This window comes from Oculina patagonica, chromosome 7 (genome assembly GCF_052425735.1).
Source record: "Oculina patagonica isolate OP01 chromosome 7, crgOcupat, whole genome shotgun sequence".
Lineage (NCBI taxonomy): Eukaryota > Metazoa > Cnidaria > Anthozoa > Scleractinia > Oculinidae > Oculina > Oculina patagonica.
The window spans coordinates 18,486,118-18,509,684 of record NC_135764.1 but is presented as its reverse complement, the minus strand read 5'-3'; the positions used below and the strand labels follow the sequence as shown (position 1 = coordinate 18,509,684).

General features: G+C 38.0%; 3 protein-coding genes and 1 non-coding gene across 5 annotated transcripts; all 4 read right to left on the bottom strand.

The window, feature by feature from the left end:
- Positions 1-3,684, bottom strand: LOC144660954 (uncharacterized). The gene is made up of 3 exons (XM_078521674.1): positions 3,544-3,684; positions 2,612-2,681; positions 1-2,495 (listed from the first exon to the last, which is right to left on the bottom strand). The coding sequence occupies exons 2-3, from the start codon at positions 2,667-2,669 to the stop codon at positions 517-519; spliced, it is 2,037 nt and encodes a 678-aa protein (XP_078377800.1). The 5' UTR covers positions 2,670-2,681; positions 3,544-3,684; the 3' UTR covers positions 1-516.
- A 2,833-nt stretch (positions 3,685-6,517) lies between these two features.
- Positions 6,518-10,863, bottom strand: LOC144660380 (uncharacterized). Its single transcript, XM_078520989.1, has 3 exons — positions 10,736-10,863; positions 10,110-10,215; positions 6,518-9,845 (listed from the first exon to the last, which is right to left on the bottom strand). The coding sequence occupies exons 2-3, from the start codon at positions 10,180-10,182 to the stop codon at positions 7,870-7,872; spliced, it is 2,049 nt and encodes a 682-aa protein (XP_078377115.1). The 5' UTR covers positions 10,183-10,215; positions 10,736-10,863; the 3' UTR covers positions 6,518-7,869.
- A 1,911-nt stretch (positions 10,864-12,774) lies between these two features.
- On the bottom strand, positions 12,775-22,951 carry LOC144660104 (uncharacterized). 2 transcript variants are annotated; one of them, XM_078520662.1, is made up of 7 exons: positions 22,911-22,951; positions 21,800-21,981; positions 21,089-21,352; positions 20,898-20,945; positions 17,999-20,335; positions 15,861-15,911; positions 15,228-15,286 (listed from the first exon to the last, which is right to left on the bottom strand). In XM_078520662.1, the coding sequence occupies exons 2-5, from the start codon at positions 21,873-21,875 to the stop codon at positions 20,124-20,126; spliced, it is 600 nt and encodes a 199-aa protein (XP_078376788.1). In that variant the 5' UTR covers positions 21,876-21,981; positions 22,911-22,951; the 3' UTR covers positions 15,228-15,286; positions 15,861-15,911; positions 17,999-20,123. The 2 variants fall into 2 exon arrangements, with proteins under 2 accessions (XP_078376787.1, XP_078376788.1); XM_078520661.1 differs by lacking the exons at positions 17,999-20,335; positions 20,898-20,945; positions 21,089-21,352; positions 21,800-21,981; positions 22,911-22,951 and adding an exon at positions 12,775-14,190 and having other exon boundaries at positions 15,198-15,286; positions 15,861-16,396.
- Trnar-acg (transfer RNA arginine (anticodon ACG)) lies at positions 16,661-16,733 on the bottom strand. The gene has a single exon. It is a non-coding gene; the product is annotated as a tRNA-Arg (tRNA).
- Positions 22,952-23,567: the final 616 nt, after the last annotated feature.

Sequence of the window (23,567 nt, the reverse complement as noted above, 5' to 3'; positions counted from 1 at the left end):
TTTAACTAAATAGCTTTTAATTTTCGATCCTTTTGAGTGCGAGATACAAAATTACACGATTGTATTTAAAGAACATATCACAGTTTTGTCTTTCAAGACACACTGATCTTTGATAATCTCCATGCACTATTTTTGTTCGTATATATTTATAGGCCAGAAATTAAAAAAAAATGGCCTGTTTCTTGAATGAAATTCGATGTGGATTAAAGAGATCAATGTTTTTTTTGTTTGGCTTTGTGTTGTTTTATTACTGTTTTCCCATGACAAAAAAGTAATGTATAGAATATGTTCGTTTGATTTGCTAACATGGTTCGAACTATAATGCAAAAAATATCTTGCGAATTTTCCGCACAGACCATTTGTCTTCAAACAAAGCCATTTGATTACTGTACTCCGAATCTTCCTTAACTTAAAATCGTTTTCATAAAAATATACAAAATTAAACATAAATATTGTTTGTCAGGGGAAGGAGCTTGTTTGTGACAGCTCATCTTCGGCCAAAGGCTTAGCTAATTTTTATTTTCCACCTTTATTGGTTTTGTTAACTTTACCATGGGATGTCTTAGATTTCTTATGAATCGTATTCAACGAGTTGCTTGTTCCTTTCAAGACCTTTTCTCTTCTGAACGCAAAGGATCGTTCATTGTTCAAATCTTCAAAATTTATCGAATCTCCGTCCTTGGATAAGACAGAAGCCATTCCCATCGTATTAGAGCCAACTGGCAAACGTAGCCCATGTTCAAAGTTACTATCAAGTCCAAGGCGAGATAACCTTGATATGGAAGGGCTTCCTGCTGATCGAAACTTAGACCGCAACTTCAACAAGCGATTTAAATCCGGGTTAGTTTGCATTGGAAGGTTTACACCTCTAGCCATATTGTCACTGATTTCTTCCATAACCATGTTATTACCCACTGGTTGACGCAGGTTATTACCCACTGGTTGACGCAGGTTATTACCCACTGGTTGACGCAGGTTATTACCCACTGGCTGACGCAGGTTATCACTCACTAGTTGACGCATTGGCAGACGCCTTTCATCGGGTACGCCCCCCTCAATGATGTTGTCGTCCTGACTTGAAATACCTTGTTCTTCTCCTTCACCTTCAGTATACATCCGCTGAGTAGGGTTTGCTGTACGCTGTAGCAAGGATGACGATATTGGTGAGTCAAACCCGCCAGCTCTTTGCAAAAGCGACCCTTCCCGCTGGGGTGCTTCCAGAACAGAAGCTTGTATTCGGGAGCTTCTTGATGTTGGCGAGCTGATAGGTCCGGAAGCCATAGAAGACATCCGAAGGGGGCTTCCAATAAGGGGAGACCTGCCAATGGGAGAACGTCCTCCCAAAAAGGACGCAGATTTGTAAGGGGAATTACCTATTGGCTGACTGGGCATCGGCGCTATAGCACCGTTGTCTAACATTTGTGCATGAATAGGCTGCTCCGACGCCAACGGTGTTCTCATATTACCTTGAAACATATTAATGCCGTTTAATTGCCCAACACCTATACCTTGATTGGGTTCTGGTAGGACTGGGGAGCTCTGAGGACCGTTGTTGAGTGGAGAAAAGCTATTTTGTCCAGTCAAGTCAGCAAATCCTTCGTTACCCTCGCTTTCTTCGCGGTTGTTTGCAAGAAGAAATTCTTGCATCATTTCATTTAAAACTGAATTCCTGTCGGAACCTCCCAAAGCCTGGCCAAGTATTTGACGCATAAGATGCGAGCTGCCTTGGGTTGGCATGGGCCCAAATCCATTAAGTCCTTCGCCATTCAATGCATCGTTAAGACTTCCGACATCACCAGGTGTTCGTTGCCCATACAACTTTGCCTTCAATGCTTTTAACAAAGGAACCATTTTTAGACCATGACGATGTTTTCGACGCAAATTTTGAAAGGGATTACCATCCCAGTTGTCAGAGAGGCCCCCAAACGGGGGCTCTGTAGGACCTTCCATATTATCTAGGAAAGACATGCGATTGTTTAATCCGCGATTTAGCTTGCTTATTAGCACCTTTTTTAACCATGGTATCATTTTTGTTGGCCATATCATTGCTTTTTTGGAATGTTGCTTTTCTTTGCAAGCTTCGCTCTCTTTAGAAATATTGAACAGCTCGCACAACATTTGACGAATAACAGCTTTTTGTTTCTTTTCATCTTGGTTAGTTTTCGAATGGCGAGTTTTGTGTACCTCTGTGGTGGTCTTATTGCTATTTTCAGTTTTATTTAAAGTTTGGTTTTCTTTCTTGATTTTTGACAAACGTTCCGTGTAATCCTTGTGTTTTCCTTTCTCTGCTTCAAAGTTTTTAATTTTGGAGAATTTTTTAGTGCTCTCTTTATCTTTTTCTTTCTCTTCTGTAGAATTTGTCCCATGTGACATAGGACTGTTGCTCTCCTTGTCTTTTGTCTTCTTGTAGTTTTCCGGCGTTGACAGGCTGCTGTTGTTTTCCTGGAAAAACTTAGTCAGTCTGTTTGTTTTTTCGATGTTTTCTTCGTGTTTCCCTGCAGACAAAAATGTATATATACTGGTTTACGGTGTGCATATATATATATTTCTTGAAGTTTTGATCAACTTTTTATTGTTTACGCTAACATGCGACTGGATGTGGAATTCTTACCGTTGGAAAGCAGTCCATGAAACGAAATCAAAACAACTGCTGTTAACAAAAACTTCATTCTAACTGTGAACTGCAAAATAAAAGGGAGAGACAAAATAATCAATATATCAATCGATAGACGATGGTTATTACCTTCAGTGCCACAGCAGTTACCGTGGCATATTTAAGCGGTTTTGTATTTGATAGTTCGACTGTAGTTTGTCCTATTTTGATCAAGATCGGTTACCTTACAGGGGGTAAATAAGGCCCGGTTCAGACGCTGCGGATTTTTTCATGAGCCGAACCTAATTCCTTGAATTGAGTACATGAAAAGATCGGCGTCTGAATCAAATTAAAACGGCTATTTCAATTTGAAACGGCTCACCCGTTCTTCCCGCCTGGCTTGGCCGAGAATTTCGCCTGTGGAACGCCTTTGGAACGACTTTGATTCAGACGCCGTACTTTTCATGTGCTGATCCTAATTCATAAATTATTATAATGTATTTTGACTGTTTTTTTTGGAACTGTATTAGGAACGGCCTCGGAACGGCCAAAAAGTACGGCGTCTGAATCGAGAGGCGTACTTTTGTCAATTTGGGTCGGTCAAATTCGAATTGAGTTCGGCTCATGAAAAGTACGGCGTCTGAACCGGGCCTAAGAATGCGCAGTCCTCACTGTTTCGGGAAAGTTGGTAGTCAACTTATAACTTATACTTCAGATATTATTATATCTAAAAGAAAATCTTGTATTACATAACACATTAAAGCACTACTTAAATTCAGGTTAACAAAATAAAATAAATTTACCACATATGGGAAATTCCTTGGCAAAATTCATTCGAAGAGAAGAAGTGAACTGACTGATGAATTCAATCGTCCTTCCCTTGTTTAATTTCTTAAAATAAACTCAGTGAAAATCGTTCCATCGTGACACGAGGAAGTACTTTTTCTCACCTTCAATTGTCGGTCCAACGACCAGTCATACAGGCCACTACATGTTATATATATTATCGTTATTTTAAAGGGAATTCAATGAGCACCAAAACCATTTTGAAGCCATTATTTTTTTTAGAACGTCTGCGATCGCAACGGCAATGATGGTATTTGCTCTCAACTAAATGATGTAAGAAATACCGCATTAGTTATGCATGGGTTAGTTGGTTTCTTTACTTGGTTTGCTTTGGGTTTATTTCTGGATTTAAGATGGGCTAGAAACGCGTGCTTTATCTTCAGTTGGATAATTTATACCGAGATGTCCTTATTATTTCGAAAACCTAACAAGACCACTAGCCAAACACGCTGACACTTTTTTAAAAAAAATGACAACCAATTAAAACACCTTGACCAATATGTTGGCAAGACAAAACCCAACTTTCAAGCTATATTTTAATTTCCAAAGTAACCTATAGTTGTTTAATATGACAAAAGAGAGGTTGTTTTGAAATTGGATGTGAAAGTGATTTCTTAACATGTTCAGCGCATTTGTACCTACTCAACCGCCACGATAATGGAAAGACATGTCGGACGGGTCATTAAGCAACCTGCTTAACCTTTTTACTTTCTTAGAAGCAGAAAGGAGGCCATTTCGTAAAAGAATATACTCAGTTGTTTCTTAACTTAAAGCTTAAGTTAGAAGTTGAAACATAAAATTAGGTGTGAGTCTTTGATTAAAAATAATATTTTTAGAAAAGGAAAAAAATACCACGAGCAAGTCATGAAATAAATGTCAAGAAATGCTACGACAGGTTTGTGAACACAAAAATTGATCAGGTATTTCTTTTTGGTTTTCCTGCACCACAGAAAAAGTCCTTGGAATAATATTTCTATTTGTGTAGCTAATATTTAGTGATAAATGTCATGGGAACCAATGTTACAAGAATATTTGGGATTATCCTATGTTTGTTGTAAGCTTAGGCCAGCGGTCTACACTAAGCGCATGCTCATTGCAATAAAACGAGTTCTGTACATCTGTCATCTTGTGTATGTTGTGTTCTTTGCACTTCATGGTGTCAGAAGTGGGATGGAGCACTTACAACCGCCTGAAGCTCTTATACTAAGTGCGGAGACGGAAGATGTCCTGGGAGCTGTGCAAAGTGGCAAATGTCTCGATAAAAAGAAAATTCAAGTGCTGCTCCATTGGCGTGGAAAGAAATGTGTGGATGTCTATTGAAATTTCAAAGACAAAGGTGATCGTAACAAAATAGCGGTAGTGGAGAAGAAACTCAAGGCTTATTGCGCGCCATTGACAGTAAAGCACTTTAATCGCCATTTGTTTTATTCAAACGCAAACAGCAAGACGGCGAGATAGTCAACGAATTAATTATTATTTTTGTAGCGGCGACAAAGAAGAATCCTGGTTAACGTCTATGCTAATTCTGGGCCTCAGGGACCCGAGTTCCAAGGAGAAACTGATGAAAAGAGATCAGAATCTAGACAGAACATTGCAAGCAGCCAGTATCTCCAAAAAAGTAAACAACACATGAAGAGTTTAAAGGATGAGAGCAGCAAAGTCGAGAAGGTGGATTCAGTAGACGGCTCTGGTCGTTAGCATTAACGTGGGATGGCGTGCAAGAACTGTGGTATTTTGCATGGCCTTGGGGAAAGATTTATGCCCTGCAGCTGATCAACAATGCCACAAGTGTAAGAGGATGAATCATTTTGCAAGGATGTGCCGAGCCGCAGGAGGACAAAAGAAGTAGGTAAACACAGTTAACCTGACTCTGAGACGACTATGTTTATTGGTGCAGTCAACTCGGGGAACCAAGACTGGGTTGAAACAGCAGATTTTGGCAATGTTAAAGAGGTGTTTAAGTAAGACACTTGTCCTTTGTAATATTCTGCCAAAAAACTGTGTATGTCAAGATCACAATTAACTATGCCTTTGCTACCTCGCCAAGACTGGAAACTTAGAACCAGTTGGAAAATGTGATATGTTGGGTGCGGGGGCACAAACGTCAAGTTTTATATCAAGTGGTAAATGGCAGTTATACACCCCTCCTAGGTGGGGCTTCCTGCATAAACACTATCGCAAGTAGAAGTGTCCTGGATGAATTTCCAAAAGTATTCGAAGGGCTGAAATGCCTACCCGTGAACCTCTGTGTCACCTGTCATCCACCCACCAAGACGAGACCCGTCAAAGAAAGAGCTACGCTGCATGGAATGTGTTGGCATAATTAAAACAAGTGCCCTTAAATGAACCAGCAGATTGTGTTAGCAGTCTTGTGTGTGTTAATAAACCAGATGGGTCCATTCGGGTGTGCCTTGATCCAAGGGATCTTAACCGAGCCATTAAGCGTGAACATTACCCACTTCCATTAGTGGAGGATATCACAGTCATTTGCGCAGGAGACATTGTTTACAACCTTGGATGCTAAAAGGCTTTCTACCAAATTCAGTTGATACCCAACTGAGGGCTGTTTTGCAGCGTGCCCGAGACAGCAATCTGTGAATAAAGAAGTCCACGTGTCATATCGAGCAGAAAGAGGTGAAGTTTCGCGGTCAAATTTTTACAAAGGATGGTTTGAAGACTGACACAGAGAAAGTAAGAGCAGTAGTTGAGATGCCAAGGCCAGATGACAAGGCTGGTGTTCAGAGACTGTTGGGCATGGTAAACTTTGTTGGCAAGTTTATTCTTAACATAGACCTACTGCACCCCTACGGCAGCTGCTGCATCCAGCTACTGCTGGTAAATTCTTACCACTTTTCAAAGGTAGCTTTTTTTTTTATTAGAGCTCAATATATTTTTTGAATCTGGAGACCTAAAACGTGAATATACTTAAACTAACAAAAAGCCCACTGCATCGTTTGAAGATGGTCATAGGTATATCAGCAGTTTGTTGGTTAAAAAAGCTTGAGGTATTGAACCTTAACATTTATTTTTTCTGTGTTTAAATTGGAAATCACTTGTAAACTATTTTTTCAAGTCAGCGGTTTGAAAGAACTATTAAAATTTGTTTACCACTGATAAACTAGAGCAAAGAATACTTAAAAAAGAAAATGAATCTGTACGTTTAGTTCAAATTCTATCAAATAACGCGACATTAAACTTTTTCTTCATAATTAATTAGGTTTCAATACCTTAAAACTGTTAAACCTGATAAAATTAGAAGCGCCGACGCAAGTTTCTCTTTTGTAAATAGTCGATGCCATTTTAGCGACACAAGGATTTTTTTTCACTATCACATGTAAAAAATGTCTGTTTTTAAATTTAAAAAAATCTGCGTGCAACCACCCAGGATCGAACCCGAAACCTAGAACTCTGGCATGCTAACAGTTCCTCTCACACCACTACACCATCACGTTGATCCGATACCACATCTATAATAGCCGACTCTGTCTCTATCCCTATCCCTAGCCTCAGCGTGGCTCTAACTTAGGAATAATAATCGCCTTATTAGGCCTAATAGTATTGTTAGTTACAAATATTTGATGACCACATCTCTACCGATTAAAATGGCATCGACCCGTTTATCAGCAGCACCGACCGCATTAACTGTAGCTTATATTGTAGCTAATATTGACTCGATCACGATCGCCCTTATCCAAGTTGAACCTTTAACAAAATATATTTCAAGATACAAGAATAAAAGTCTTTATTAAAATGAAGAACACAGTCATTCCAAATGTTATATTTTGTATAATAGCTTCAAGTGATTCCCGTTTTTCTTAAGGCAAAACAATAAATCTTATGCCATTGATAAAGGTATTTAGAGTTTTTTGAGGAGACTCCAGCATCGTTCTCTGGATAAAACTGTAGGTTAATCTGTATATCATAATTATGTATATCATTGTGAACTCGTACTGACTGAACTGAAGTGAAATATCGAAGGGCTGCAAGTAAAAAAAAAATCTGTTATCAATACCTACTACCTGATCTAGTGCATGTTAATTAAGATGAAACCAATAACGAGAACTTGCCCTAGGTATTCGCAGTACATTAAGGCGACTGGTAATGAACGTGACTCACTGCCTTGCGCTTTGTTGGATCAATGCTATCACCCTGTACCAGATCGCTCTAAAAAAGAGACATCTAAAAATTGGTTTCCTTGAACCCCTTCCAGGAAATTTTATAAACTTTGCAAAAAGTCGGTGTTTCTCAACATGTTACTTAATTTTCAATAACATTGCTATGGTAACCTGTTACATGAAGATTATCATATTTTTTTATCAATGTGCAATCTACTGTATATGTTGTCAGCCACCTAAACTTGGCTAGTAAGCCAATACTTTCTAACATATATGATAGTGCACTTTGTGTTCCTAGACGTATTAGTGCTTTGATTATGTCCTCTTATGATAATGTGCGTGACGTGGCCTGTGGTGATTTGCGCGTTTGTGTGAGAACCGTCTTTTAAGGATTTTGTGCTTGGCACGACGATACTTCTTCGTAGAAGTTGAAACTTCTTCGTCTACAGCATGAACTGTCTTGGAAAGCTCGTGGATTGTTTTCATCAGTTTTTTCACTTTCTCTTGTAGTATCCATGACTTTATTGATGGTACCGACTGCTTTTTGGAATAGTTGTTGTCTGACTTCATCAACCTCAGCATAGCTTTGATAGCAACTTCTACGCTTTTCCTAGCCAGTGGATCTTTCACTTTGTTGAAAACCGCTCCTAGTACTCTGGAAGCTTCAAGGTAATTAGCATTATCGGTTTCACCAGTACTTGTTGTTGAACCTTTTGTATCTTCAATTGCAGTGCTTGTTACTGATGGTTTTGCTGCAGCTGTGCTAGTCAAATCCATACCTACATTATTGACTTCCTTTTCCGCATTTGTGTTGAGAACTCGGCCACTTGCTTTAACATTTCCAGGGATTTCTTGGTTAAGCAGGGATGAAATAGAAAACGTAGGTAAAGCTGATACTGTAGCTTTGTCGGTATGTACTTCGAACATCCCTTGAGAAGGAGAGCCTGTCTTTGAAACGTCTATGGTCGGGTGATAGTCCGAAATACTCGGTATAGTTTCGCTCTTTCCTATTTCGCCCACTGGATCTATTTTTACACGATGAAACTCAGAAGCAGTTCCTTTTTGAAGGAGCTTCAAATCGTCACTGTTTAACGTCTTTGTTGTTTTTTGGGAAATTTCTAGCGGGCTGTTTCCTGGATCAGCGTTAACACCTGCAATTTTGACGCTGCTGTTTCCCTTGGGCTCTGGACCATTCTCGATACCTTTTATTATGTTCTCGATGTTCTTTGTGTCAACATCGAGTAAGGAACTGTCTTTGTTATCACTTTTTTGTGTAGAGTCAACGAGCGATACATGAGCCCCTTTCGTGTCGGAAAACGTCAGCGGGAAGGAAAGATTAGTGTCAAAATTATCAGACAATTTGGCTTCTTTTTCATCAGAGGGATTTTTGTTGTTTGACGAAGGATGGCTTCGTTCTTTGAGAGTGTTTTCAATTTTTCCAATTGTAGATGAGTCCAATTTCAGAGTTTTCCTCTGAGTGCTGTTCATTTTGTCCATTTCGTATATGTCTTTTAACTTGTCAACCAATAAAGTCAACAAAAGCTTTGTGACAACGTCCGATTTGTCATTTTTCTTTTTTCGTTTGCTCTTTGAGTGATGTTTCGATCGAAGAAAGGGTAAATCTTTCAGGTTGTCGAGATCATTAGTTGGCAGATCGTTAAAATCCATATTTTCATTCGGTGGAAGGGGAAGACCCAGACCGGCACCTAGACCTGGCTTTCCTGATTGCGATTGTGCAACCTTTTCTTCAAGTAAAGGATTATTAAATGCACTTAATTCAGAATTTCCAAGCATCTGAGGCGACATGGCGTTCTGTTCGAGTGGACTGTTGGCATTGCTCAAACCGCCCATAGATGCCAAACTTTTAAGATTGCCAAACATTAAGTCTGAAAGAACATCCTTTGTTAGTCCATTGGGTCCTGTTAATGGGTTTCTCGCTATATTTCTGACATAACTCGGTTCAACTGCCAGCTGTCTCCCTAGACCACTTTGGAGCGCCCCTCTGCTTATTTGTGGAACAAAGCTGGAAAGCGGTATCTGTTGCCCTTTAGCGGTTTGCTGAATCGATGGTGACTGGGATAATCCGCGCATCTGCTGGCTAAGCTGGTTCAACTGGTCAATTTGATTCTCAACCTGTTGCGCAGTTACCTCACTCGTTTCTCCCGGGAGCCCATTGAAGGCCATCATCGATGGATTATTTCTGGATGCTGTGCCCGATAACGACATCTGGCGGATTCTCGGAGGAAGGATAAATTGTCGTGCAACCTCTGTTGTAGAATTATCATTTTGATCTAAAATATGGACATAATATACAGTTATTGAAAAAGTAGAGACTGAACAGATGCCGATGGAATAGGCACCTGTGAGCTCAAGTTCTAAATTTTGTTTTATTTCAGTTTAACCAACAAGTTTAGTACGAGATTGATTTTGTCACTGAAATATGCATAACGCGTTTCTTCAGAGTACCGAGGCCTTCAACTAGCTCTGTACCAAAAAAACTACACTAACATTTACATCGCCATTAATAAAAAAAAATGGGTAAAAGGGCAACGTGCCTGTTGTTATGGATGTCCCAGTGGCAAAGTATAGTGCCACAATCGGAAAGAGTATGAATCTGTTGCCTTTCATCGTTCAGTAAAGTAGCATCATAGCCTTCGTCAACTGTAAGAAAACCGGAAAAAAAACAAGAAAACATTAAAAAACATTAACGAGTAACTTGTGAAAAGAAGCATATTGGCTTCCTTTGTCTTTAACTATATGCAGTCTTCAATAAAGTATTGTAAGGAAGGTACTCGTCACTGTCTCAAATTTATGGTTGAACTATATTAGTCAATTTAATTTGTAACAGGTATTTTTAAAGAACCCTCTTCAAAGTTCACTCCCCGAGAACGACTTATAAGCAAACAGGTTAAATAAAATTTACATCCGTCCCATGGCTGTCAAGTGGTCAAAGGCTACTGAATTGAAATGAGGAAGTTCTTAAATTTTTGTGCTCTGTTCATCACACGAACAAAATTTTTTCCGATAAATTAGTTTCTTTGCAAACTCTTTATCCGTTGTTAACATTTAGTTTAATAAATCTTAAATTTTGCCTCAACATTGAACCACAAACAAGGTCAACGAAGTCCTTCGCGATAAGGTGAATGCCCTTTGTGTAAATCATAACATTACTATTTCTTACCTTGCCCAACAAAAAAGCTTTAACAGAGATTAAAAGTTGAAATTAAGCTATGTTTGTTACAACATTATTCCGCCATAAAACAAAACCATAACAAATCCGGGAAATATTTGGTTTCTTGCTCTTCAAGATGTTGGTGGAATGACGTCATACTCAATTTCGAAGGACTTTCTTCTTAAGTTTGGCAATCAATAATTAACTGCCAAAAGGTCTCCGTCGTCAAGGACGAACAATGGAAAACTATATACCATTTGACATTTTCATTAGATGTTAAATAGGCGTGAATGTCTGGTAACTTAAGTGGTGTGAGTGCTTTCTAAACTTAACCAACAATAAAATACCCGCAGAACATGGGGATTTGGATTCGCTACTGAACTTGATTTCTTCATTTTGCTCGGTTGCACCGCAAACGCTTATGACATTTCCTCTAGTCCTGCAGATTTTGTAAAAGTTTGGCTAAAAAAACGTAAAACAACATGGTAGCATCATGTACATAGGAGTGAAACACGATGGCGCGCATAAGCTCGTTAATTTCATTACGGAACTTTTGCATTGCGTTGTAAACATCTGCAGTGAAAATCAGAAGGAACGTTCTTAATAAGACTAGGAGCCGCCTTGCAACGAGGCGTAGCGATACATAATGGAGTTGCAAAAGTTACCAGGCACTTTTCTGATCTTTCTAGTCCAAACCTTTGCAGCTGTTTTCTCTGTTAGTTCTGACGTGATTCTGTAACTTTGCTTCTGTCACTTTGCCTTTGGAATTAAATTGCTACTGTTAAAGAATGTGGTGGAAGTGAAATTGGTTATGGAAATTCCAAAGTAATCAGATGCTGATCCAGGTGAGTGGTTGCCCCCCTCCCCCCATGAGCAGAATTTTTTTTATTTGTTTCACTCTTCATAAAAAAGTAATAGAACAAAATTGTTTTATAAGTAGTCGTTTCAATCCCACCAATTTACCATTTGTCAACTTAAGAGAAGATAATGTACATTTCGAGACAGTTCAATATGAGCAACAAGTGGGAATAGCGGGGAATGCTGGAAATGGCGTTTTGGAGAGTAAAATCGAAAAATTTTTTCCCAGGTGGGAATGCCCCGGTCTTCCCTAGACGATCGCGCCTGCGGCGTTCACTATCCAAGCCGATGCATCGAACCTATTCAAGGTGCATACCCCCCCCCCCCCCCGCTTTTCAGGATTCCTGGATCCGCCCCTGGCGATCCAGAACTAACTTCTCCCTATCACATCGATAAATAGTAAAGCCGGCACGAGACGGGAAAAACATTGAAAGAAATGTATGAAACCCGGTAAAGAGTTTTGATACTTTGAGGGCTGTACGTTAATTGGATGTGGTGCAGTCTACAGCTGTGGTGTAGTTGTTACAGCTACGTTAAGTAAATTTTAGGCCAACCTTTATTAACGCTAACGTGTGACTTCTAGATCAAGAAATGATTGACGGTTTGATTGGAGCTGAACAAAAAACACACATATGGAAGAGTCACATGATTTAAAATTAAAACAAAATTGGATCAGTGCAAGCTTTAGACATTAATGCAGTAATATTGTTTTCCAAATGAGATGTGATTCCACTTTAGTAAATTTTAATTTGTTCTGCCTTGAGAATGGTTTGTACCTCTACCAATATCTCCTGCACTTTATTATGCTTTCGTGGAATTCTCTACGAAGGGACATATTTAACTGGCTATCTATCAAGTAAATACCCTTGGCAAACAATTTATATTTGCCCGGCCATAAATGAAACATTTTGTTTTATCTCTACTTGGAAAGACTGAAAGCCCTGGCATAAAGAGAACTGGCGAAATAGATAACATTGATAATGACAGTTTAGGTCGGAACATGCGATGACTACGCTTGTCAGTAAGTAAAACGTTTGTGACTACACTAATTTAGTTAGCAATAGTCACCAAGTACGACGATCCAGATGTTATTGCCATTGTGTCTGGTTAAGAACTATTTTACACTCCATTTCACAAGTCGTAGGGAATCCAACACATTCACGTACCAGGAAGCTTTCCTGAGCCCAAAGTTTACGAATATGTTATGATTTTAATTGAACAATACATTTTTTTTGCATTGACATTTTACAATATCAAATTACGTTCTAGAATTCCTGTTTCTGTCTACAACTTTCCGAAGCATCTGAGGGATCTCTTTATCCACGATTTCTCGATCAAGTGTTAAAGTGAATCATTTTTTTATTTGTAAATTAAAATGAAATTCACTTGTCAACTAACATATTCGCTATAAAATTCCTCTTGTCCTCTATTTGGACCGTTCAGCTAGGCACGTGCGTTCTTCTGCCCAACTTCTGCGTGTAAGTTTGACGTCGAGTGAGCCCTTCCTCCAGACACCCTATCACTAGGGATTTACGGTATCAAATATTGTTTAGTTTTGCGATTGGCATCGATTTGTTTTATTTTAGGAGCAGGTTGGTGGGTTTTATTTGCCTCTTTGACTGTGGTGGAGGCTCCTGCCTTGGCCTTCTCGAGAAATATTTTGTGCTTTGATCGGGCTTTCTTTTTGTGTGAATTGGTTTCTCCTCTTCTGGAGAAATACGACCCCCCACCCCACATTCTCCCCCTCATTCTACCCATTCCATTCATCATCATCCCCATCCCATTCATCATACCATGCATTCTATTCATGCCGCCCATTCCATTCATTCCAGTCATTGGCTTTAGTCCGTTTCCACTTTCCATAAGGTTAATGACTCCGTTGTTGTTAGATCCACCGAATGATAACCCAGGGACGTTAGCCATTCCACCTCCAAAATCTGAGTAGCCCTTATTCCCTCTACCTCCTCCCATGATTTGAGAGAGTCCACCAAACATCATTCGCTCAAACATTCCAGGTCGCATCATCTGTCCGCCGTTACTCCCTCTCTGATTCATTGGTATATCTATAGGTTTAATTTCGTTTCCACCCATACCATCCTGCATATCGTTTTGCTTATTGCTCTGCATATCATCCTGCATATCGTTTTGCTTATTGCTCTGCATATCATCCTGCATGTCGTTTTGCATATCAGGCTGCATCTCATCTTGCATGTTGTCCATGGATAATGTCGGGTTGATTTCACCATCTGATGATTGTTTTACTATTTGCGTTTGGAGTGGAGTAATTTTCCGGCCATTAACTCTGATATCATTGGTTAACTGGCTCATGATAGCCAGTAGCTTTTGTTGTGACAAGCCTCCTTCACCGTTAACATAAGATGCCAAGTTTTGGTGATTGTTACTCCAGGGTATTCTTCCTAAATTATCGGCTAGCTTGGTCTTTATCATAGAGCTGCTCGCCTCGTTGAACGCCAAGTGTTTACGAGATGGAGTTTTCTCTTTGAGCTGTTCCTTCTTTATTCCGAAAATTTTGTGTTTGTCTTGGGATATAATTTTTCCATGTGACTTCGGGTTGACTCTATTTCTTTCGGCATGATGAGAAGGTTCTGATAGAGAAAAAAGGAAACCAAAAATGATTGGGTTCTTTGGTTTTGATTTGCTATTTCGTCATAATTGAAGACGGGCAGAAAAACAAACTGCAAACAAACAATATGGTACTACAAGTTCAACTAAGACTTATCTCTAATTGCAAGTTCCACGGGGAAGTTAATCTATATTAGTAGTCACTTTGTCGTGTTGTATTGAAAATCCACAAATCTGATTAGTTCTACCACTGTAATGTATTCGCTGAAAGAACATGATAGCGCGTGCGTTGTCCTTAAAAGGGAGAATTTATTCTTGATATGAAGTTTTGGGATTTGGACTGCAATTCTTAAGAGCGTCTACCAAAACAATTAGACTACTCGCCCTCAATATCTGTAAAAGATAGTCAACGAGAAGCAGTCGAAATGTTTCATAAATCGTACTACTTGAAATAATGTAACGGAGTTCTAATAACTGTCGTAAATAAAAAACAAGTATTCACGTCTCGCCTATTACAGCCCTCGAAATCATTCTTGTTGTAATGAACTAATCAGAACCTTGTTTCCAGTGAAGAAAAAGGGAAAGAACCGGGTGAATTGTTCTCTTTCTGAGCTCTGTTATTGGTACATGTGACTCAAGCCACCTGCTCCAATCAAACAACTAATGTAAATACAGTGTCTCTTGATAGTCAATCAAAAACGTCCCTATTCTGAAAAGATCTAGACATTATTGGTTTTTAGTACATTTAGCTTCAACCTTATTTTAAACGAGACAAATGAAGCTTAGCCTAAGATGGCCGCATTAAGTTTTTTTAAAATGCACGTATTGCTATTCCATGTGTAAGCACGAAATATCAAGGGGTTGTTCTTGTTTCACTGCACTTATTACGATCTATATGTCAACTAGCAAAAATATCAAGAAACGTCTTTTTGTTTATTGGTACTTATTACTATTCCATGTCACGACGGTAACCATATACCGAACACTATTAAAATATGGATCATGACAGTAAAAGCAGTTTAGTATTGACCTGCTGTTTGAGACAGGCACAGTATTATTTCCAGAACGACAATGAAGGTACTTGCATTCATCACAAATGTAATTTCGAAAGGCGACACTCTGGAAAACAAAAATAGCAGAAATTAAAAAAATGGATACAACCAAAGTAAGAAAGATTTGGGATCAAAAATCATGTATCACTTAAGTAGTAGTCTGGAAAAAATCAACTTTTTCATTCACATAATTTCGTCCTTCCATAGCGAAGCCATTTTGTAACTTTTTGTAATCGCCAATAGCTGGAGTATAAATTTATTATCTTTCTAGCACTTTCACAAAAAATAAAGGGTAATATATCCGTTTGCCTTTCATCAAAGATAACTTAGTAACAACTTGATTTCTTGATTAACGTTTAGCAAATGTACAAACCTTCTGAAGAAACATTTAATACACAGAATCTAATTGTCAAAAGAAAACAAACAAGAGCAATAGTATTCGTGTGAATTGTCACAAATTGTCTAGGATCAAATTCACGGCTTTTAGTAAGACACCGAAGTAAAAAAAAAAAAGGAAAAGAGACATTTTTCCCACCTTATAAAATGGTCTTCTCGTGAAAGATTATAAGGTTATTTTACTATGGCTAAGAACAAGAAAATAAATAAACAGTTACTGAGTCATCTTTCTTCGTGTTACGTACCTGCGGTTTTAAGTCACTATCACATTTGACAAACTCTTGCAACAAGACCTACTGTAAAATGATTTGATCAGAGCAGATTTTGGCAGAAACGTTTTGAATTTTAGTTTCTAGTCTTGTTTCCCTTTTCTCAGACGAGATGGAAACGCCATATATAATTAATCACCGAGAAAATGTCGAGTGCCCAGTTGCCTAATTTCAACAATTTGAAGAGACCTTTACAGGTGTGTATTTGTTTTTGACATGACCTTTATGCAAGAACAATCAGGGATAAACTTAACCAGGTTATACTTATAGTGCCATTTAGTTTAAATTTCCGAGTACTACTCTACCCCTGATGACGCGTTCTAGTAGTATTTGGGTATTGGGCTATCTAATAATTTGAAGTTTTTAGCTGCGTATTATCTTGTAATCGTTATACCTTTAAGTGGTCCCCTTCTATGCCCGATCAAACGATATCGTTCTACTTCAAGTATCCTTCATCACTTGAAGCGAATAAATAGCTAGTTCTCTCTACAAGGCGCGCCTGCAGGAAATTATGGTAGTTGTATTCAGCAAAACACGCGACATTTGGCAACGTTGAATACATCTACCATGACTCCGTGCAGGCGTGTCTCATAGAGGGAATTGGCCACAAGAAAGAATATTTTTGGGTCGATTCCTTGTTTTTAATTTAACAATTTTAATTATAAACCAAAAATATTCAGACGCCTCTACGCATATTGACGTTACAGATAAAAAAATGTATCACGGGGCTATATAATAATGTTTATATAGATAACAGAAGATTAAAAAATATAGAACGACCCCGCCAGGACTCGAACCTGGAATCCCCTGATTCGTAGTCAGATGCCTTATCCATTAGGCCACGGGGCCTTACATGAGGGATGAAGTTACCTTTAGAAGACTTCTTCTTTATGGTTGGAAACTAAAGGTAAAGTGCTTAAGGGCTTCGTTGAATCTGCTATCGATTTAATATATATTTAAAAATAAGCAAAGCCGTGTCTGATTTCGAATCAGAAGAGTCCCGATTCGATGTTGAGAAATATCTTTTAATTTAAGTGTTAATGTCAAAGTTGTTTTCTGTCGAATTGTTTAACTTTGTTTCTTTTGACCATGTCATCATTAATTTCTGGTATGACTCGAAGCGAGGTTTCTGATTTTGTCGAGTGAGCCTTGTCCGGTGCTCGGAGTTCAGAAAGTTTGAACATAGTCCGTTTCGTCTGTACATAGAAACGAGGGAACCGTCAAAATAGAAGCAACGTTTTCACCCCGGCTGGGCTCTTCGTGATTCGATTTGCAGAGAATGTTAAGTCCTAAACAACAAGGAAGTCTCCATACATAATCATACTTTTCTCATCCGATTTCTAGCACAATTCCACTGATTTTGTTTTGGGTTCTGTGCTGGTATACCGGTGCACAAGAGACTCGCCATTTATATTTATTCTCTGTTGGAAGAATCTTTTTTCTACGTATTGATCTATGCTACCCCGAGATTTGCGAGGTCTGCAAGCTGCGCACTAGTACTTATATCTAGATTAATTTAGTAATCTTTGGATGTTGTTCTTCAGTAGCATTTCAGAGCGGATGATATTTTAATTAACCTACATTAATTAACCTAACACTACTGTAAAAATCGTATACTAAAAAATGCTATCTTACGCCGATCAACAGCACCATCAGGGATGATGATGCCGTTGATCGCAGAAAGCAAGGATTTATTTAGTATGCGATTTTTAAAGTAGTGTTAGGCTACATTTTTACTTTTATAGTCTTTTTTAGATTAATTTAGTCTAGCCATTTCTTTTGAGTCAAAAATAATATAACAAATCAAAGCATTTCAACCTCTAAGGGCGTTCTATGAAAAAGACATGACATGAATCTGGAATCTCCTGATTCGTAGTCAGATGCCTTATCCATTGGACCCGAGCGGGACCTTTCGCGTTAAGGAATGGCAGAAATACCAGTATAGGTATATACACGTTTAGCAGAACCACACTGGCCGTGTATTGGTAATCGCGCAATATGATTTCCTACACACGTGCCCTCTATTTAACAAACATACGTGTAGGACATTACGTAGGACATTAGCTTTAAAATCAATGTTGGAAGTTTTTTCTTTTCGAATTGTTCAACCTTACCTCTTTTGAAACGCCCATATCGTCGTCCTTACAGTAATTCTGTCTTTCTCATTCATTCAAGTTGGCTGACTGTCGCGTGCATACATGGAACTACCGCGTCACAGAGAATATTGCTTGCTCTAGTAAATAAGTAGAAGGTCTCGTGGAATGAAAGTTCTATTCTTCTACCGCTCCAAAAAATATGGTTGGATATCATTTGGGTGAATGAAAGCTGATTCAGAATAATATACACTGCAGTGCCGATCGACCCAGTTTTTTGCCTTGCACTTTGTGCTGAAGATTTTATTTTTACAATATTGGGATTGCCAGTAAACCACCGGTTTGTATCAAGTGCTCCTGCATCCCTGTCTTGAATGTTATCAAAGCAAAGAACTATTTCTAGATTTGATTTTATTTTCTCATCCAGGGTTAATATGGATTATAAAAGTGACAGGGCCCCATCATATAATGCAAAAAGTTTAGTAAACTCCACCAGGACTCGAACATAAAATCACCTAATTTATTATCAGATGCTTTATCCATTGGGCCACGGAGCCTCCTTGCATGGGTATTGCTTTGCTACTTGTGAGTGCACTTTATTTTACGCAATCTTTTGTGGAAACACTTACTATTAAGTGGGTTATCACTTCGATACCGAATTGTCCTTGGCATAAATTAAACATTGCCACCTTTTGGCTATAAATAAAATAAATGACTTTTATTTTGACTTTTCAAATGAGATGTTACGTTAAGCGTGGGTATGATCTCATATGTAATATTTTTGAAATCAAGCTTTTCGAGTTGTTTCTGTGTTGTTGAATGTTTATTGTTTGTAACTGTTATCCTCTTCAATAACGAAAAAATGATAAAATAAATTAAAAAGGAAGATATTCGTACAGATGTGGTGCATCACAATTGTCATTTTTTAAAGTTAAATGGCTTGTATGTAAAGCTTCTTCGAATGGCTCGATTTATAGCTCTTAAGAATTTCACATGACAAATAGAAGAAATAATCTTAGAGAAAATATGAAAATCTTCGAAACACTGAACTGACATTCCGTGTTTTGATCGAATTTTTAGATTTTCCAGGCACGAACTGTGGACTGCGACTGTGTTGGGTATTAAAAGGTTGATTTCAGGACAATTGTATGAATAAAGTCCAATTTTAGCAGTCTCTGAATGTTTTATAGTTCCAAGCGTATTGTATGATAATCGATAGTCATGATACGTAAATAATTTATCGTAAAAAAGCTCGCCAAACTGACGAATTTTGTTGCCTTTTAATAATATACTGTATAGTACTTGATTTGCATCTCTAATAGATTCATAAAAAAGGAGAAAGAAAAAAAAGACGTCGTATAAAATTGTAAAATAGATTGTCGTAAAAAAAAAAAATTAATCGTCCCTGCTGAGAATCGAACCCGGACCGCTGGACTGGAGGGCCAACGCATCGCCACTACACAACGCGTTAGCAAGCTTGCACTTTATGGTAGAAATTAGTGTTATATAACGAAGGCTTTTGAATGGATTACCCGCGTCCGCTGTAAACACAAGGAACCAACGTGATCATATCTCCCTTCAAACAACTTCTATACTAACATGCCGCTCACAAAAAGACAGAATCATTTCATAGCTTTACACCAATACATTTAGTATTCTCATTCACGAGTGGGCTAACAAAGCGCCTTTGATTATATAATGGCATTATTCAGTCATTTTGAAAATGACTATGATTCAATTTTTCATGTTGATTGAATAATTACAATACCATACTCGGCCTAGAAAATCACCAACTTTTTTAAAGCTCAGTTTTAAAACGGCTGTTCACATCTACATGTAAACCTTTTTCAGTAATGGTGTGAACGAAACAAAGACTGTTCAACCTGCCAAACCTCGACTCTTTTCTTATGAAATGCTGAAATGCTAAGATCAGCTTACGGAGTACACGAAAAGTTAGAATTCTGCCTGGAAATATATAAATATTTTTTCATTTCGAGTCCAAATACATTGTTCGATCGTTGCAATAATTGTAAGGCACTAAGCTACATTATTTAGCAAAATATAGTTTTTCAAGCAAACGCAAGCAAACTCAGAATTGTGATACGCTACAATAATTTTACACTACAATACAAAAAGACGTGACTTGTTAAGCTGTTTGTTGATCAGATTCTGTCGAAAGCGGGTAGTAGAGAAACCATTTGTTTACATCAGGATCTTTGCTTTCTTTGTTGAGTATCAACAGAGGCTTGCCAGCTAGATAAGTCGCTCCACTCTCGATAGCTGTTGTTTTTTCTGGAACTCCGTTAGTGTCAGCCAGCAAAGGGGCTTCTGCTATATTTACTGCTTGTGAGGCGCTATCTATAGAACAAGCAAGGAAGAAAACGTTTTCCTTGTCAAGTATGCTTGAAAAGTTTTATTTCATTGTGTGAACAAACAGCAAGTTTACTTACCAAATTTTCTTTCACAAGTTTTATTTATTCGTTGAAACCTTGAAATGTTTTTCTAAGACTTACAAAATGTAATGCTCTTTGCACGGCGTACTTTTTCGAAACGTCATTGCCTTTGGGAATACATGATTACTCTTAGTGGACTTAGTAAAGAGCAACTTGAACGTAGTTCCTTAGCCGGTCTCTTTGGATTTGCCTTACTATTGAATTGGGTAAAAATTAACCGCGTATATACAGATTATACACAATAGTTTTTATACTGACACATATGTTACATACATAGGTCTCGTAGGGCAACCATAAAGGCTGGTGTGGACCTGCCATTAAATAATACACTAACAAAACATATAACTATTAATGAAAAAGAAATATAAAAAGAGAATTAAAAATATATGAAGTCAGAATCCTTGGAATTAATCAAGCAGGCCTCTTTCTCACAAGTTTTTGTCCTTTTACACGACTATGAGATTTACCTGTTACGGCTTCCTCTGCGATGCCGTCTGTGTTATTCTGATCATGTTCTAACAGTAAAAGAAATAACATTGTAACTTTATGATATTTGTGTAGCAAAATTTGACTCATGCTATGTTAATGACAAACAAGACACTTCATGTTAGGAGAATGTTTTAAACTGCTCTGAAAACTAATTTCTTATTCGTTTTACCTTTTCCAAATAAACTGTTATTCGTTCTCTCCAACTTTTCTTCTTTAACTCTGGTGTCATTTTTTTCGCCTAAAAGCTCTTCACCAATCTCTTGGCCACTCTTAATGGCCTCCGTCTGATTGTCCAAGTCGTCCAGCAGTTTGGTGATGTCATTGTTGCCTAAATCTCTTGAAGAACGAGCTTCCTCATCACTCACGGGCTGCTTATTTCTCGTTGGCAATGTTTGTCTCAAATAGACCACATACCCGGCCCTGTTCAGAGGAACTTTTCAAATCATAAGTTAATCAGTACACTGTGAAGGATTTTTGTAAAGCTGAAGTTTCTTTATAACAATAACTTCACCCTTTAAAATTCAGAAAAAAGTTATTTTGTGAGCAATACAAACTCTCGTGAATCCCATATTTTGCACTGCAATTATGGGATTGCTTATAAGCAAGTTCGATCAATCTGTGCACTAGACATTGATAAATAAATTAAAGGAGCGGGGGGTGGGGCTGGTCCTCTTCTCCCTGGATAGTTCTGAAACAACTCGACGAAGTAGAATAAAGGTTCACTTTCAAAGTAGTCACTAAATTGATCTTTTTGAAATCTGTCCCCTTTTAGATCGCACGTCAGTGGTCAAAATGAATAGAAACGGATTATCGTGCATGGGGACATCGTATTTTGTTGTACGATAAGTGAAGAATCAGTTTAATTCTACAAACAACTTACCAAGATCAACAGTTACTATCACAAATGCAAACAATGCCAAGAGTATAAATACTGTAGGACTTTGAGCTACACTCATTAAGGTTTGTATCTGTATTTTTCTTAAAGTCGCCAATTCTTTCAACCTCTCTAACGCAACATAAGCATCACTTAAGTGAGTGTAGAGTCCTTTTAAAATATTGATCCTGCAATGAAAAGAAGAACTTCACATTGACAAGGGAGCTGGTAAAATTTTACGATATCTGTTTTTCTATTAAAATGGAGGATCATGGATCGCTTTTCTAGTCTGAAGGCAAATTGACATGTAGAAAACGTCACCATGCCAGTTAAACTGAAAAACACAGTTCATAACAGCCAAATTTTATTTTAGTTTAACTGAAGTTTGGTCGTCCTCAAGGCTGCGTTTTAGCGCCCACACTGTTCAGTATCATGCTCTTTGCTATATTCACCGATGCCACAGTCTTTTAAGTAGTGACTTAATAGACTTAATTAAAAGGACTAAATAATGCTGATTTTATGTGGGGTTTTTTACGACCTACATTACTACGACCTAATACTGAAAGTGTCTCTGACCGTTCACCCCGTGCAAAACGCTTCACCGACCGATCGATCCAACGGAAAATGTACGGCCAGCATTGTATTCCTAATTTAACTCCAAATAGTCAATTAATTGTATCATGTTAGTTACACCAAATTTCCTTATTCTAAGGAAATAATAATTTCTTTATTTTAAGGAAAATAATATCTCTATAAATATATTTGGTTGGAATTTGACACTTCTTATGGGGAAGGCGTTCTCATTTTGTCGTTATATATTGGTCCGTGCGAAGCCAAAACGTGTACTACCTAACGTACACTGAATCGATCAATAAGTTGACCTCAAAAGGAATTACTACAACATGTTATTAAATGTGATGTTTTAAGATGAAAACTCGAAGATTATTTAAGAACCTGTTTGGTGCACTTTAAATTATTATTACTACTGAATGGTTTTTAACGGAGAAAAATTTCTAACATACATGCACCGTGAAAGGAAAAAGCTCATCTGTTCTTAAATATAGCAACCAAACAAAACTAACCTTTAAAAACAATAACAAAATATAGTTCGTTTTACCTGTGCTTGGCACTTCCTCAGTTGCTGGTGTTGTGGTTATTCATGCTGGTGACGACATACTTTTCAAACTCTACAGGTGTTGCGTGTCAAGAACACTTTTGGCGGGAAAAATCATTGGACGAAGCCATGTTCTTCCCTTTTACACTAAGGTCACGTGTGAAACACTTTCATAATTATGCAATTGTCATAATTAATTTTAATGGTGCTAATTAATGCCAGATTCACTTCATTGAGAGAATTCTTGGAGACTAGTTTCCGGATATTTATTTTGAAGTTTAATTCCGTATTATATCCGTTGGACAACAGTAGTGCTTGAGAGCAAACAGGCGTCCAAACGAAACATTTTGAATTTGACCTAAGAGTTAAACAAGTTTTGCACCGTTTCCTTTCTTTCATGATATTATGTCTGTTTATTATTCCACTATTGCCCCTTTTAACCATATTAGGGCAAAAGAACGCGCAAAATATGCCATGTTATTACAGAGCAGAAAAGGGCAAAAAAGCGGGAGGACAAACTTACGGAATACTGGCCCAAACAAAGTGGAAAAAATCCCTTATTCGATGGTTTGAAATATAACACGAGCGGACATTTTGCTTATTGCTCGTATTTTTTCTCGCCCCTACAGGGCTCGGAAAAATACTACGCAACTCGCAAAA

Bases quoted from the DNA above. Each gene is read 5' to 3' on its own strand.
- LOC144660380 (XM_078520989.1), bottom strand. From the start codon at position 10,182: ATGAAAGGCAACAGATTCATACTCTTTCCGATTGTGGCACTATACTTT. The intron at 9,846-10,109 runs GCACGTTGCCCT...TCCATATTTTAG, and splicing joins TGGGACATCCATAACAACAG to ATCAAAATGATAATTCTACA.
- LOC144660104 (XM_078520661.1), bottom strand. From the start codon at position 15,258: ATGAATGCAAGTACCTTCATTGTCGTTCTGGAAATAATACTGTGCCTG. The intron at 14,191-15,197 runs GTCAATACTAAA...TTTCTCTATCAG, and splicing joins GTGCCTGTCTCAAACAGCAG to AACCTTCTCATCATGCCGAA.
- LOC144660954 (XM_078521674.1), bottom strand. From the start codon at position 2,669: ATGAAGTTTTTGTTAACAGCAGTTGTTTTGATTTCGTTTCATGGACTG. The intron at 2,496-2,611 runs GTAAGAATTCCA...TTTTGTCTGCAG, and splicing joins TCATGGACTGCTTTCCAACG to GGAAACACGAAGAAAACATC.